This window comes from Lactuca sativa, chromosome 7 (assembly GCF_002870075.4).
Source record: "Lactuca sativa cultivar Salinas chromosome 7, Lsat_Salinas_v11, whole genome shotgun sequence".
Classification (NCBI taxonomy): Eukaryota; Viridiplantae; Streptophyta; class Magnoliopsida; order Asterales; family Asteraceae; genus Lactuca; species Lactuca sativa.
In genome coordinates this window covers 157,771,464-157,785,623 of record NC_056629.2, presented here as the reverse complement: position 1 = coordinate 157,785,623, position 14,160 = coordinate 157,771,464, and the positions used below count along the sequence as shown (strand labels likewise).

The following is a 14,160-nucleotide window of genomic DNA, read 5'->3' as shown; positions in this document are numbered from 1 at the left end:
ATTTGGACAACATCCACGAATAATCCTGAATGAAACAGGGCTTGCTGCAACTCCTTAGTAAGTATATCTGAAAATTTTTCAGATGCCCTTATTATAGAGTAGAATATTCTAGATTTATGTATAATTGTTATTTATTTGTATAGATCCTATTATTTAGGATATCTTGTTGTAATCTTCTTTTATATATATTAATCAATGATATACACCGATCTCATAGTGATTCATTCTAAATCTCTCATGGTGTCAGCCTAAAACACGATTATGGCCGTACCCCCCCTCCCCTTTTCTCCTTCCTTTGCTATCGTTCTCATGGCCACCGATGATGCGCCACTCTCTCTTTCAAAGATCATTCATATGCTCAACATCAAGCTAAACTCCACCAACTATCTGTTATGGAGTAAACAGATGTTGCCCTTATTAACCTATCAACAATTATTGCCCTATGTTGATGGTTCCTCACCTAAACCGGCGGCCACCATTGTTTCCGGCGACACCTCCACTGCGAATCCTGTCTATGCCAAATGGATCGCTGCTAATCAAAAAGCCTTATTATCCTTCAAGCTTCTCTGTCTGAAGAAGCTATGGCCGAAGCCCTAGGCCACAATACCTCTCATGCGCTTTGGACTGCCCTTGCCTCCACCTACAGTCATGATTCTATCGAGCGCACTCACACCCTCAAGGATTCTCTCCAGCATTTAAAAAAAGGTACTTCTACTGTTGTTGAGTACTCTCGTAAATTTAAAAGCATATGTGACCAGCTTACCTCTATCGGCCACTCTTGCTGATGATGACAAGTCCCACTGGTTCTTGTGTGGACTGGGTTCTTCCTTCGAGACATTCTCGACAACACAGCACCTCATCACGCCTCGCCCGAATTTCCATGATCTTGTCTCCCAAGCAGAAAGTCATGAATTTTTTCTTCAATCGGTGAGTGATTCCTCTGTGCCTCCTATTTCCTTTAATACCACCTCCTCGTACAGCTCCAAAAACTCTACCTCTTCACGAGGCCGAGGTTGCGGCTTCAACAACTCCTCTCGTGGCAATTCTCAATGTGGTAGAGGCAGAGGTAATAGAAGACCACCTCATTGCCAATTATGCAGGAAAGATGGACATTATGCGAATCAATGCCCCGATTTGCAAACCTTTGCTTCACGACCACCTTCCCTTGACGCAAATCTTGCTGAGGCCTTTCAATCCCAATGTAACACATCTATTCCGGATTGGTTTGTTGACACCGGTTCATCTGCCCACAACTTATAAAGGTAATGCTTCTGTGTTTTTTGGCAATGGTCAACATGCTTCTATTTCTCATATTGGAAAATCTTCAATTTTCCCTAATATCTCATTACTTGATGTTCTTGTGGTTCCCAATATTACCAAAAGTTTGCTATCCGTTAGCAAATTAACTAAAGACAATGAAGTTGATGTTGCATTTTCTAATCCAAATTTTCTCATTCAACATCGTCATTCCAAGGAAACTCTAGCACAAGGAAGGCGTAAAAATGGCTTATATGTTTTGGATCGTGGTCACCTAGCTTTTTTGGCAAAATTATCTTCTAGACATTTACATGCATCCTTTGAACTTTGGCATTGTCGTTTGGGTCATGTTTCATATGACATTATTTCACGTTTAAATAAATGGGGTTGTTTGTCTCTTACATCTATTTTGCCACATACGAATGCATGCTCACCTTGTCAATTGTCTAAAAATAAAAGGCTTTCATTTGATCTTAATGACCAACGTTCCTTGCATGTCCTTGATTTGATTCATTGTGATCTTTGGGGAACTTCACCGGTTACATCTCTGGATGGTTTTCGATATTATGTCATTTTTGTTGATGATTTTTCGAGATTCACATGGTTTTATCCGTTGAAAAAGAAATCGGATTTTTATGATGTCCTTGAAGCCTTCATTGTTTTTGTTCAAACATAATTTTCAAGCAAGATTAAGGTTTTTTAATCTGATGGTGGTACTTAATTTGTTAACAATCGGGTTCGATCTATATTTACCGCTAATGGTACACATCATCGTATGTCTTGTCCTTACACACCTCAGCAAAATGGACGAGCAGAACGTAAACATCGCCATATCACTGAAACTGGGCTAACTATGATGTTTAATTCTCATATTCCTGCTACTTTATGGACACATACCTTCAGCTCTGCTACTTATATCATAAATCAATTGCCATCCAAGCTACTTGACACCAAATCTCCATATGAGCTACTTTTTTCATCACAACCAATTTATGGTAATTTTCGTGTGTTTGGTTGTTGTGTATACCCTTATTTGTGGGATTACTCATCTCACAAGCTTGCTCCTCGTAGTTCTCCATGTGTTTTCATTGAGTATCATACCCAATACAAAGGATATCAGTGTCTTGATCCCTCTACGTGGCGTATTTATATTACTCGTCATGCTTAATTTGATGAAAAATTGTTCCCCTTCTCTAATAACAAAACAGCCTCTACTCATGCGAGCCTCTTGCTATCCACCTATTGCGATGACTATGTTTTTCCATCTCCTCCTTCGCAACCGGTCTCTCCTACCTCTAACTCGGCATCATCAGCAGCCCTGTGTCAACTTTGTAGTGATCATCCGCAACCACCTCCTGAATCTGATCATCAGCAACATAATCATCTACCATCGTCGTTCCATACTCCACTTGCTTCACCTCAGCACAAGCCACCAGCTTCTCCGACTGCTGCTGCACCTCCACAAGGACATCCTATGATAACTCGAGCCAAATCTGGTATTTTTAAGCCTCGTCATCGTGCTGATTTGTCTTATGTTCTGTCATCTCCTATTCACCATGCATTATTTGCTGCAAAAGAGCCTAAAGGTTTCAAAACGGCTGCCAAAGATCCCAAGTGGTTTTCAGCCATGTGTGATGAAATGCGTGCATTAAAATTAAACTCCACATAGGATCTTGTACCTCGTCCATCACATACGAACATTGTTGGTTCTAAGTGGGTTTTTCATACCAAGTTTCATGCTGATGGTTCGATTGATAAGTTTAAAGCTCGTCTTGTTGCTCAAGGGTTTACTCAGGTTCCAGGGCTCGATTATTCTGCCACCTTTAGTCATGTTGTTAAGGCTTCTACTGTTCATATTATCTTATCTCTTGCAGTTCTTAACAAATGTCCCTTGCATCAACTTGATGTTAAAAATGCCTTTTTGCATGGTGATTTATCTGATACTTGTCTTCATGGAGCAACCACCTGGGTTTGTTGACTCACGCTTTCATAATCATGTTTGTCGTTTAAAAAAGGCTTTTTATGGCCTCAAGCGAGCACCTAGAGCCTGGTTTCAACGTCTCAGTGCTTTTCTCTTAAGTCTTGGATTCTCATGCAGTAGAGCTAATCTGTCGTTGTTCATATTTGAAAAGGATTCGACTCTTCTCTACTTATTAGTCTATGTTGACGATATTATTCTCACTGGCAATATCCCTCTATTATACGAACTTTCACCAATCGTTTGAATAAGGAATTTCTTATCACTGATCTTGGAAAGCTTAATTACTTTCTTGGATTGGAGGTATCCTATCATGACACTGGTCTTTTTCTTAGTCAATCGAAGTATGCCCATGATATTCTATCTCGTGCTCACATGTTGGATGCTAAACCGGTTTCTACACCACTTTCTACTACGGATTATTTCACAAGTCAAGGTACTCCATTTTCCGATGTCACTTTATATCGGTCTCTAGTTGGTGCATTACAGTACCTCACAATCACTCGTCCTGACTTGTCTTATGTCGTTAATCAAGTGAGTCAATTCTTACATGCTCCTATGGTTGATCACTTTAATGCTGTCAAACGTATCTTACGTTATGTCAAAGGAACTCTGTCATATGGGCTTTCATTTTCTCATGCATCGTCTCCCTCTATTTTGGGGTATTCTGATGCTGATTGGGCATGTTGTATCGAGACACAAAGATCTACTTATGGTTACTCTATTTTTTTTGGGGAAATTTGGTTTCTTGGAGTGCTAAGAAACAACCCACCGTGTCTCGCTCTAGTTGTGAGTCGGAATATTGAGTTTTTGCCAACACTGCTTCGGAGGTTATTTGGATTACTCACTTACTTAGTGAATTATATGTTCTGCCTTCTGGACGTCCAACAATTCTGTGTGACAATCGCAGTGCTATTTTTCTTAGTCAAAATCCCGTTGCCCACAAACGTGCCAAGCATATAGATTTCGATTATCACTTTGTTCGTGAATTGGTTCTTTCTGGCAAGCTGCATACTAAGTATGTCTCTACTCATCTTCAACTTGCGAATATTTTCACGAAAAGCTTACCCAGACCTTTATTTGAGGATTTTCGTTCCAAGCTTTGTGTCGGTCCTTGCCCGACTTCGCTTGGGGGGGGGGGGGGGGGGGTAATAGAGTAGAATATTCTAGATTTATGTATAATTGTTATTTATTTGTATAGATCCTATTATTTATGATATCTTGTTGTAATCTTTTTATATATATATATTGATCAATGATATACACAAATCTCATGGTGATTCATTCTAAATCTCTCACCCTACCAAGTAATTATATAAAAGTTGTTCAAAAGGAATTCTATGCTCTAACTCGATTAATAAGGCTATGATATATCATTTAATGTTGATTAGGCATGCCGGCTTACCAACCAAACAATAAATATGCCAATCATTAATAAATATGTCAAATCATCTAATAATCTAAATCAGTTAGTTACCATAAAATATGATGTGAACAAAGGTGTACTATGATGGTATTTGTTGTATAAAGAACTTAATTCATTGGTTGTTTTTAATGGCTAAACTTTGATGTTTTTTTAATAAATTTGAAACTTAATGACTCTTTAGTGACTCTCCTAAGTCATTTTTCTTTCTAATTTTGCATTTATTTTTTTCTTCCGTAATTTTACCCCACTAACCTTGAGTAACCTTGAGTAACCGATTATCATAAGTTATAATAAAAACAAAATGTGTACCTTAATGGTATTTTTTTATACAGATGCCTTAATTTACTAATATTTTTTGTACCGGATAAACATGAATAAGTTTTTTTTAAACAAATTTGAAAATTAATTATCATCCTAACTCCTTGGTCATTCTTCGAATATTCTATACTGAACACTATAAGACTAGAGAGAGTGGTGTCTCACTTGCACAGTCCACGTAGGCACAACATAGAATTTGTCACGCTACATCAAAAATTTGTCATTTAGAGGGTATAGGTTGCCACTGTTGCCACAACTTTTTAAAATTTAAAATTAGTATTATTTTATCTACTTTTTAAATGCTAACCTTTTGATTGGTAGTTGTAAGGAAAAGAAAGAGGGTTGAACTCGGTAAGAAACTGCCGAGCTCGCAGGGTGGTGTTCAGGGGCGAAGCTAGGGGTGATCTACGGTGGCACCGGCAACCCCTAACTATTCCGACCGTAGTGGAAAAATTTTCGAAAATATTACTTTTTTTTACTACCATGCAACCCCTAACTCTCCCGTTTGCGTCCGCCCCTAATGGTGTTTGCCAACTGGCGGTTGCCAAGACCACTCCTTGAAGCTTAAGCATGAATTGGTAGCATAAACATCCCTTTCTATGCTGGACTAATAGAAACACAATACCCTTAAAAAATGCCCAATGAATCGCAACCTAAGCCCAATACGTGACACTATCAAGGCTTGATTTGATGTTGTACTTGGCAAAAAATAATAATAATAATAATAATAATAATAATAATAATAATAATAAAACGTATATTATTTATAAATAGGAGAGAAAACTAATTTAAAATGTTAAATTGGAAGCAGTCCCGTATGAATTCCCAAATTTTTCATAATTATTAGTATTACACAATTACTGAATTAGCAAAAGTAAAAGATATGTGGAATTTTGGACTACATTAAACTCACTGTACCTCTAGGCAACATTACAACTTTCACTTTTAGCCCCTTCATTTCATATGGATGTACACTTGTTACCTTTGCACCAATATTCTTTTCATTCTTCTCCCTCTTCTCTTTCTCTTGAAACAGCACCAAATTTTTCAACCAAAATATCCACAACTACAGGCACCAAGTCCTTACAAGGGACACCCTTCTTATAAATCTCCCCCAAATGTGAATCACTTCCAATTCTACCCCCCAAGTAAACATCGGCCCCTTCAACAACCTTTCCGTTTCCATCCCTAGTCATGCATCCCATGAACCCTATATCCGCCACTTGAACCTGCCCGCATGTGTTCGGGCAGCCCGTCCAATGCATCCGCACTGGACGGGTCACAGAAACAAGTCTCCCGACTTCTTCTGTAACCTTTAAAGCGCGAACTTTTGTCTCGATTATTGCCTGCCCACAAAACTGGTTACCCGTACAAGCCACTAACCCTTTCATCAAAATAGGTGGTTCGGGTAAAAACTTTTCTTTCAAAAGAGGCTCATCAAGCAAAGCTTTGACTTTTGAGTTCTCGATATTTGGGATTATAATATTCTGTTCCACGGTTAGCCGGAGCTCACCTGAACCATACTGATCGGCTAACCGTGCAAGCTCGTCCATGTCATCAGCCTGGATGCGACCCACGGGAATATGAAGGCCTACAAAACTGAGGCCTTCTTGTTTCTGTGGATTTACACCAAACATATCCCTTCTTTCCCATTTTGGGTCAACAAGATCTTCCGAAGATGCCCTCTCCAACGCTTGTTCCGGCATTCTCTTCACCACTTCAGATCTAAACCCTTCCACACCCTGCACCCCAAAGTTACACAAATTAGCAAAACTAGCCCTTTAAGAATAAAAAAGTCACTTTTTTACTCAAGATTTCGAAAAAACGCGACTTACAAGTTCATCAATCAACCACATCATTCTAGTCTTTTGTCTATTCCCTCTTGTACCAAGATCCCGATACGCCTCAAGAATCGCGCCACAAACCGGGACAACATCTTCAGCCGGGACCCACGCATCGAGAGGGATGGCTTCCGCACATCTTTTCGGGCTAAAAAATCCACCCACCAACAAATTGAACCCAAATCGACCATTCTTTGTGGCTGGCATGTAGGCAAGATCATTGATATGAGGGTGCTCATAAAGATCATGTGAACCAATCACACACACATTCCACTTTCGTGGCCTGTAAAAACCAGTACAAAAGTCAAAATCTATCTTTCTTTTTAAAGAAAGTAAATAAAAGTACTACAACAAGATCCAAGAAGATTACAAGTTGGTAAATTCGGGATTCCCTCGCGAATTGGCAGTGATGAATTGTGATAAAAGATTCGTGTAAGGTCTTGTGTCCACAATCTCATAAGGATCGATCCCTGCGAGTGGATTGCCAACTGGGTTTCTTACGTTGTCCATACCACTTTGAAGACTTGTTAAGCCGACTTCATCGAGACCCTTTAGGATTGATGGCACATCAGACAGTGTAACACCTCGAATTTGCCAGTTTTGACGTGTGGTGACGTCAGCACAGCCTTGTTCACCATACTGTTTTATGACACTAGCCAAGTATCGGGTTTGGGCACTTGTTGTTACGCCGTTTGGAAGCTTCAATCTCATCATAAACCGGCCATCTGTGGATTAATTAAACGCCATTGATAACAAGATCAGAGCTTGACAAATATGAGAACCTAAAAATTAATGGGTGGGTATGTTCTTGATTGATCTAAAGATTCAAGAATAAACGATTACGAAATGTTTTTGAATCAAAAGTTATGATCTTTATGGTGATGTGAAGTGAAAAATCGAAGTTCAATTCGAATCTTGAAATTATGAACACTAAGTAAGATTTAAATTGGGCTTACATTGATGCTTCCTTCTGTGAAACAGACCGAGCCATTTGAGTCTGACATCAACATCGTCTTTAGTGTCTTTAGATTTATCGATTTCTTCGAATGGGATTTTTGCAAGATCTTCAATCCCATTTTCCATGAACAGTTTCATCGGTTCAGCAGCAATTTTCACCTTTTCTTGTGGATTAATACCTTGCCGGAACTTCTCTTTCAGAACAAAATACCCGCCTTTCTTTTCGACTCTGGGTTCCAGTCTTTCAGCCGTGATCTCCTCCGGCGCCTGAGGAGGAGCTGGCACGGCGGTTTGAGATGGGTTTGCATAGAGCCTGGTGGCACTGATATTGGTTATCGGACTGAGAAATGAATTGGGTGCGAGGAATTTTACAGAGAAAGCTGACATGTCGCCGGAAAATGATGAGAAGCGGGGAAGGCGGTGATGTTGAAGGAAGATGAGAGAGAAGTGTGGCCATTTTTGTAGGGTGGACTGGTGGAGGAGGAGGTGGGTGCGGATGCCTTTTGGATATTGGTAAGGGTCATGCTGTGTTTTAAGTCATATGGATGGCTATGAGAATTGAGAAGAAGATACAAGGCAACGACAATTTAGATCATGTCTCTTGTCAGAAACTAATTTTCCAATGGTTTCAGAATGTATTTAATATTCTGTTTTTTTAGAAAAAAAAAACTTCAAGATTTTAACATATTATATATATTTTTATTTTTATTTTTTTTAGAAAAAATACAAGTAATTAAGGAAAACGATCTAAAAAATTATATATATATATATATATATATATATATATATATATATATATATATATATATATATATATATATATATATATATATATATATATATATATATATATATATATATATATATATATATATATATATATATATTATTGTTTTATTTTTTTGTAAAATACCTTCTTCAATTTATTGTTTTATAAAACGTCAGTCCTTATTATCGGCTATTTCAAATTAACTTTCCAATTATCCACATTTATTCATTAATGTTTTTGTTTTGGTAAAATAAATTATTGTTATTTTTGTACATGTTGGAAGTCATTTTATGCATCTTTTAGGATAGTTTTTATTATTATTTAGCATTATATTTTTCAGATTTACATGTTATTTATTCAAATAATGTTCAGCTCATGTATTTTATTAGAAGTCTCGTACTGTTCATATTTTTTATGTCAGTTTCAGATAGTTCGAGTGGAGTAGTGCTTTGGGAGCAGCTGGATGCATATTTGGAGCCTAAATGGAGTTAGAACTGAATAAGTATGTTGATGAATGCTTGAAAGATTATTTGGTCAAGAAGCATTCGATCGAATTAACCATACGAAGATAGAATCTGCAATTTGAAGCTACAGGATGTTGTTGGTAATTTAGACCCCCTGTTAGTATTTTGACCATACCTCATTAACCGTAACTCCGATTAACGAGATTCAAGATGTTCTGAAAATTAGACACAATTAGGGATAACTTTCGAGTTCGTGAAAAAGGAAAAATTTGCGATTTCATGGCCCAAAAATGCAATCGCATGTATGATCGCATGTTTTTCCTGCGATCGCATGTTTGCCACGAAGCTTCCTAGGGTCAAAATAAGTCGTCTGGAAGTCATCTGAAGTAAAAACTCAAAACATGTGATCGCAACCTATGTACATGCGATTGCAATTTCCCTCTATGTGATCGCAACTTTGCCAAAAAAAAAAAACAGAATAGCATCTTACTTCATTAAAAAGGCTCGAGACGCGTTTTCTTCAAAGATGTGATCGCAACCTAGCCCTATGCGATCGTATGTATTGTCGTTTTTGCTATTGGGCATATAAATAGACCCATATAACATTCCAGTAAAGAGATTTTTGATACCCTAGTCGACTCCTAAGGCTCCAGATGACGAAAAAGACGATTTTGGAGGTGTTTCTTCTCTGATTTCAGCAATTTCTAAAGATCTGAAGACTGTGGATCATCTCCTTCAATTAGATTAGTAAGATTAGTTATTTGATGTTTAATTCTAGTAGTTTTTATCATTTTTAGCCATGTCTGGCTAAAACCCTAGTTTTCAGTTCTACATTAGACGGGTACTGATCATTAGATCTGATTTTTGATTTGTGTTTCGATCTAGATTTTTCATTTTTGTTCTTAATGAATATTTGATTTTAATTCTTGTTAGTCTGATCACCTAGCTAGGGTTTTATCATTCTAGTTAATCAGTTAATAGAATCTGTAATTGTTCTAATTAATTGGTAATAAGTAACAAGTAATAAATCGGTTCATTGTTTGGGATTTGATTTTATTATAAACTGAAAAATCATACATTTACACTTCCGAGCTTGTGAGAAGTATTGGGTATTGCTAGGAATTTTACATAGAACTTAATGCAATTTTTCTGATTTAATTAAGAGCTTGTTTAATTGAACAATAAAAAGTTAAGGTTAATTCAAAGAGCTTGTTTTGATTAATTAATTTAGGTAAAAGAGAAATTACTAGAGTTTGTTAGTTATTCTCAGTACTAGCTTAAATAGAAAGCATCTCAAATAATTAGATATGTATTAGTTGGATGATTAGGAAATTCGCAGCATAGCTGAAACCATTTTTATTATTGATTTTCATTTAATTTAATATCACTGCATTTTTAGTTTTTAGTTTATAATTAAAACCCCCCTTTTATATTCCGTTTCTTGACTAGATGTGTCTGATGCAAAAATGCATTGACTTTTAGGTTGTGTCCCTAAGGATTCGACTCTACTTCCTTGTACTATATATTTAGTGCAACCAGTAGTGATAAATGATGTGTGTGAACTCAACTAGTTTTAAACCTACTTTTAATTATAAAATTAACACACAAAGGCAGTGGACCTATCAATTGTGGTGTAGCTAAATAAGTAGGGTATCGAACTCAGGGAATGAAAAATTTAAACTAATAGCTAATATTATCTAAAAAACAAGTAATAAAAGGAAAGGTTTTCTCTAGTTTTGCAAGACTAGAAAACTTAAATAAACTAACTAACACGCAATTTAACTAACTAGCAGCTAAGACAAGTTATTACCACTAAATTCCATAATTAAGAGGACTTCTGTTTAGGTTCGACTCATTTGATCCCATGGATGATTTTATAGTGAATGTTTCGGATTAATTCTTCATTGGTTACCGATTGAGGTGATTGGGTTCACATTCGTTATTACTAATCCTTAAAAAACAGATTAATTCAAGCAATGGCCAGTTGTCTAAATTAATGAATTTCCTAGATATTGATTCGGGTTAAGTAAGACTTGTAGTGGTTAATTAACTTGGTCATTCAATTAACCTCTTGCTGATGGTTCGTCATGCAAGCTCACACATTAACTTACCTATCTTCTAGTTAATTCTAGTTTCACGTTCGTTATTCCTAGACATACAATTATGTGGTCACGTAAATCATATGAAATTAATAACTAAAAGATGTTCATACAACTTAATTACTGATTTATTAACAGAAGATTAGTTATTATTAACATAAAAGGTTCTTTAACAAGCTTAACAAAACATAATCACCAATTAAAATTAATCCTAACCATAAAATCAAACCATGTTCACAAAATCATCTACCCTAAACAGAAGAATAAGGGTTTAGTTCATAATTGCAGTAAACTTAAGCTAAAAAACGAATTTAAAGAGTTTAAAAATGGTTCAAATCAAAAGATTACTAAGAATAAACTAAAGTTACCTTAATTCTCTTCAAGATTGAATGTAGGGTTGATTCCTCTACTTCTCACGACCTAACAACACCTTCAATCGTAATTTGGCCTCCTAGGGTTCTAGAGAAGTCCCTAATTTTGATCTCCAAATCCCTATTTATAGTATTCTGGAAACAGAGGTGACTCGTCGAGTCCAATGACCGACTCGACGAGTTCGTCACTTAAAATCCGTGTACGGCAAGGACTTCTAGAGTATCGCGAAGAGTATACGTCCCTACTCGACGAGTCCTTCTTGTTTTTGGCATTTTTCTTCTTTGTTCCGTTCCCGAGCTTTCCTTCGTATCTCCTGCTTCCTTTTGCTTCCGAGCTTCTCTTTTGAACTGAAAGTATAATTTGAACAATATTAAGTATCTTTTGTCCATAAATTGATATAAAATCAATAATAATTAATAAAATAACGAATGATTTTTATGACTAAATAAGCCCATATTAATTTTATTTGTTTAAATCGGGTGCGATAACCGGTCTAACAGTACACATTCAATCTTTATGATCGTTTCTTCAGGTTTTACTCACATGACATCATGTGTGGTACAATCATTAACAATGTGTTTTCATATATGGTTCGTCTCTCACTTATATCAATAACCTAATTCACGAATCGGTCAAATAATGTTGGTTCCCTAGTTTTATCCAAGAAGAATAGGTATTCGACATCGATTTCATCTATCTTCATAGCAAACAACGAGATTCTTTGTGATTTCTTCATCCCAAATAAGATTTACACTTCGAAGACAAAAGAACACCCTGACAAAAGGTTTAGAGTGATCCCTAATTCCTTGGTATGTCGATTTTGACCATTTTTCCCTAAATGAGTTTTTTGTTCTTTTCAAATTGACATTCTTTATTACATGCTTAAAATTTTTTTTGTTACTAAAGAAACTAGGTAAAAAGTGAAAATGTTGGAAATAGGTTGATGAAGAACATGTCAAATTGACCCCGAATTTTAAAGATGAGCTTACAGTTGTTAAAGGGGAGGTTTCCTGCCTCAAGAAAGAAGTGAATGAGCTGAAGAAGAATTCACGTGATGATAGGGTTAAAATAACTTGTAATCTTCTGTAATGAATCAAAATTTAGTGGTATTGGTATTGGAATCATTATGGATAATGTATTTTCTTTATCTAATATAATGTAGTTGGATTGGTATTGAATGAAGTTGGTATTGGTATTAAATGTAGTTGGTATTGTACCATAACAGTTACTAATATCAAAACTAAAATGTTATTATCAAAACCACGAGAATCGACATATTATTCCATTATCCAAATGAGCCACGTGTGAGAACACTTCATTAATGATAGTCTCACATAGAATGTCATGTGAGCAAAACCTGAAGAAACAGCTCATACAGACTGAATGTCTACAAAAACAACAAGGACTTATTTTGCAAAAAAAAAACATTAAGAGCTAAATGTGTACAAACTAGGAACTTAAGATGGAGTAGCTGATCATAAGACTAAGTATGTACAAAAAGAACGGGTTGAAGGGCATATTTTACAAAAAAAAAAAGACTATGTACAAAATAAAAACTAGGGTAAATTACACCGATCGTCCCTCGTACATGTGTCAAAATGCATGTTCAGTCCCTATTTTGAAAAATTAACTTGGACTGTCCCCTTTTTGATTAAAAGTTGCACGTTGTATCCCTTGTTAGTTTAAATTTGTACAATTCATCCCTTGTGAGACACGAAAAGACTATGTTGTCCTTGTTTAATTTATTTTTAATTTTTAATTTTTTTAATTAGTTATAACATTTAAAAAAATGAAGTGGGCCCTCTCTTTCTCTCATAATCTCTCTAGAAGAACTCCGCCTCCACTATTTTCCACCATGAACTGTGCTCCGTTCTTCATAAAATACCCTACTTACATATTTGAGGGCTTAGGAAAGATGTTAGGAGTGAACTTATGGGTTGCACTCAAACTGTCCCTCACCTTCATTTCACCTCTGCATATATGAACCAAGATTAGAGAAAATATATACCCCTTTCTCCATTCTCTATCACTGGACCAAACCACTTCCAGACACTCTTCTCCTTCTCTTTAGGTACAGAAATCCAAGTTCCGACCCCCACTTGAATCTCCGACGATCCCATCTTTATCTCCATCGATCCCCTTTTCAACTTCGTCTTCATCAAAAAGCTTCACCGTTCTCTGATCCAATTCAGCTTTTTATCTTAAATTTATAGATATTTGACTTTTAGTCAAAGATTGACCAAAAGGGAAATTTGGTCATTATTGAGAATGTTGTAAGTGTAACATCCATAAAATTTGAGCTAATTTAAAACTTTTTAAATCATTTAAAACCATTTAGTTATTACATTTTGCTTTCAAAATAGTTTAAACATCAGAGTTCCCAGAAATCAAAATCATCAATCGAGGAAGTGTACGGTCATGCCTTTGCCTTCCTGCGGTCATCCGCTGAACCTGAAACAATAAACTGAAATTGTAAGCCCGAAAGCTTAGTGAGTCACCCCCAAAATACCCACACACACAACAATACACATACAATAACAAACAACATACTATGGGTCCAATCATCCATCGGGATGGAATACCCCAGACCCTCAATCATTGGGTTGGAATGCCAACATACCGATACACTTCACATAACACATATACAACTAATTGCATGTACTGGGTCCACAGATTTAC

General features: G+C 36.3%; 1 protein-coding gene across 1 annotated transcript; it reads right to left on the bottom strand.

The window, feature by feature from the left end:
- Window positions 1–5,795: 5,795 nt before the first annotated feature.
- LOC128127059 (ferredoxin--nitrite reductase, chloroplastic-like) lies at window positions 5,796–8,303 on the bottom strand. The gene is made up of 4 exons (XM_052765310.1): window positions 7,777–8,303; window positions 7,191–7,545; window positions 6,815–7,103; window positions 5,796–6,721 (listed from the first exon to the last, which is right to left on the bottom strand). Exons 1-4 carry the CDS (start codon window positions 8,162–8,164, stop codon window positions 5,981–5,983), a joined length of 1,773 nt encoding a protein of 590 aa, XP_052621270.1. The 5' UTR covers window positions 8,165–8,303; the 3' UTR covers window positions 5,796–5,980.
- Window positions 8,304–14,160: the final 5,857 nt, after the last annotated feature.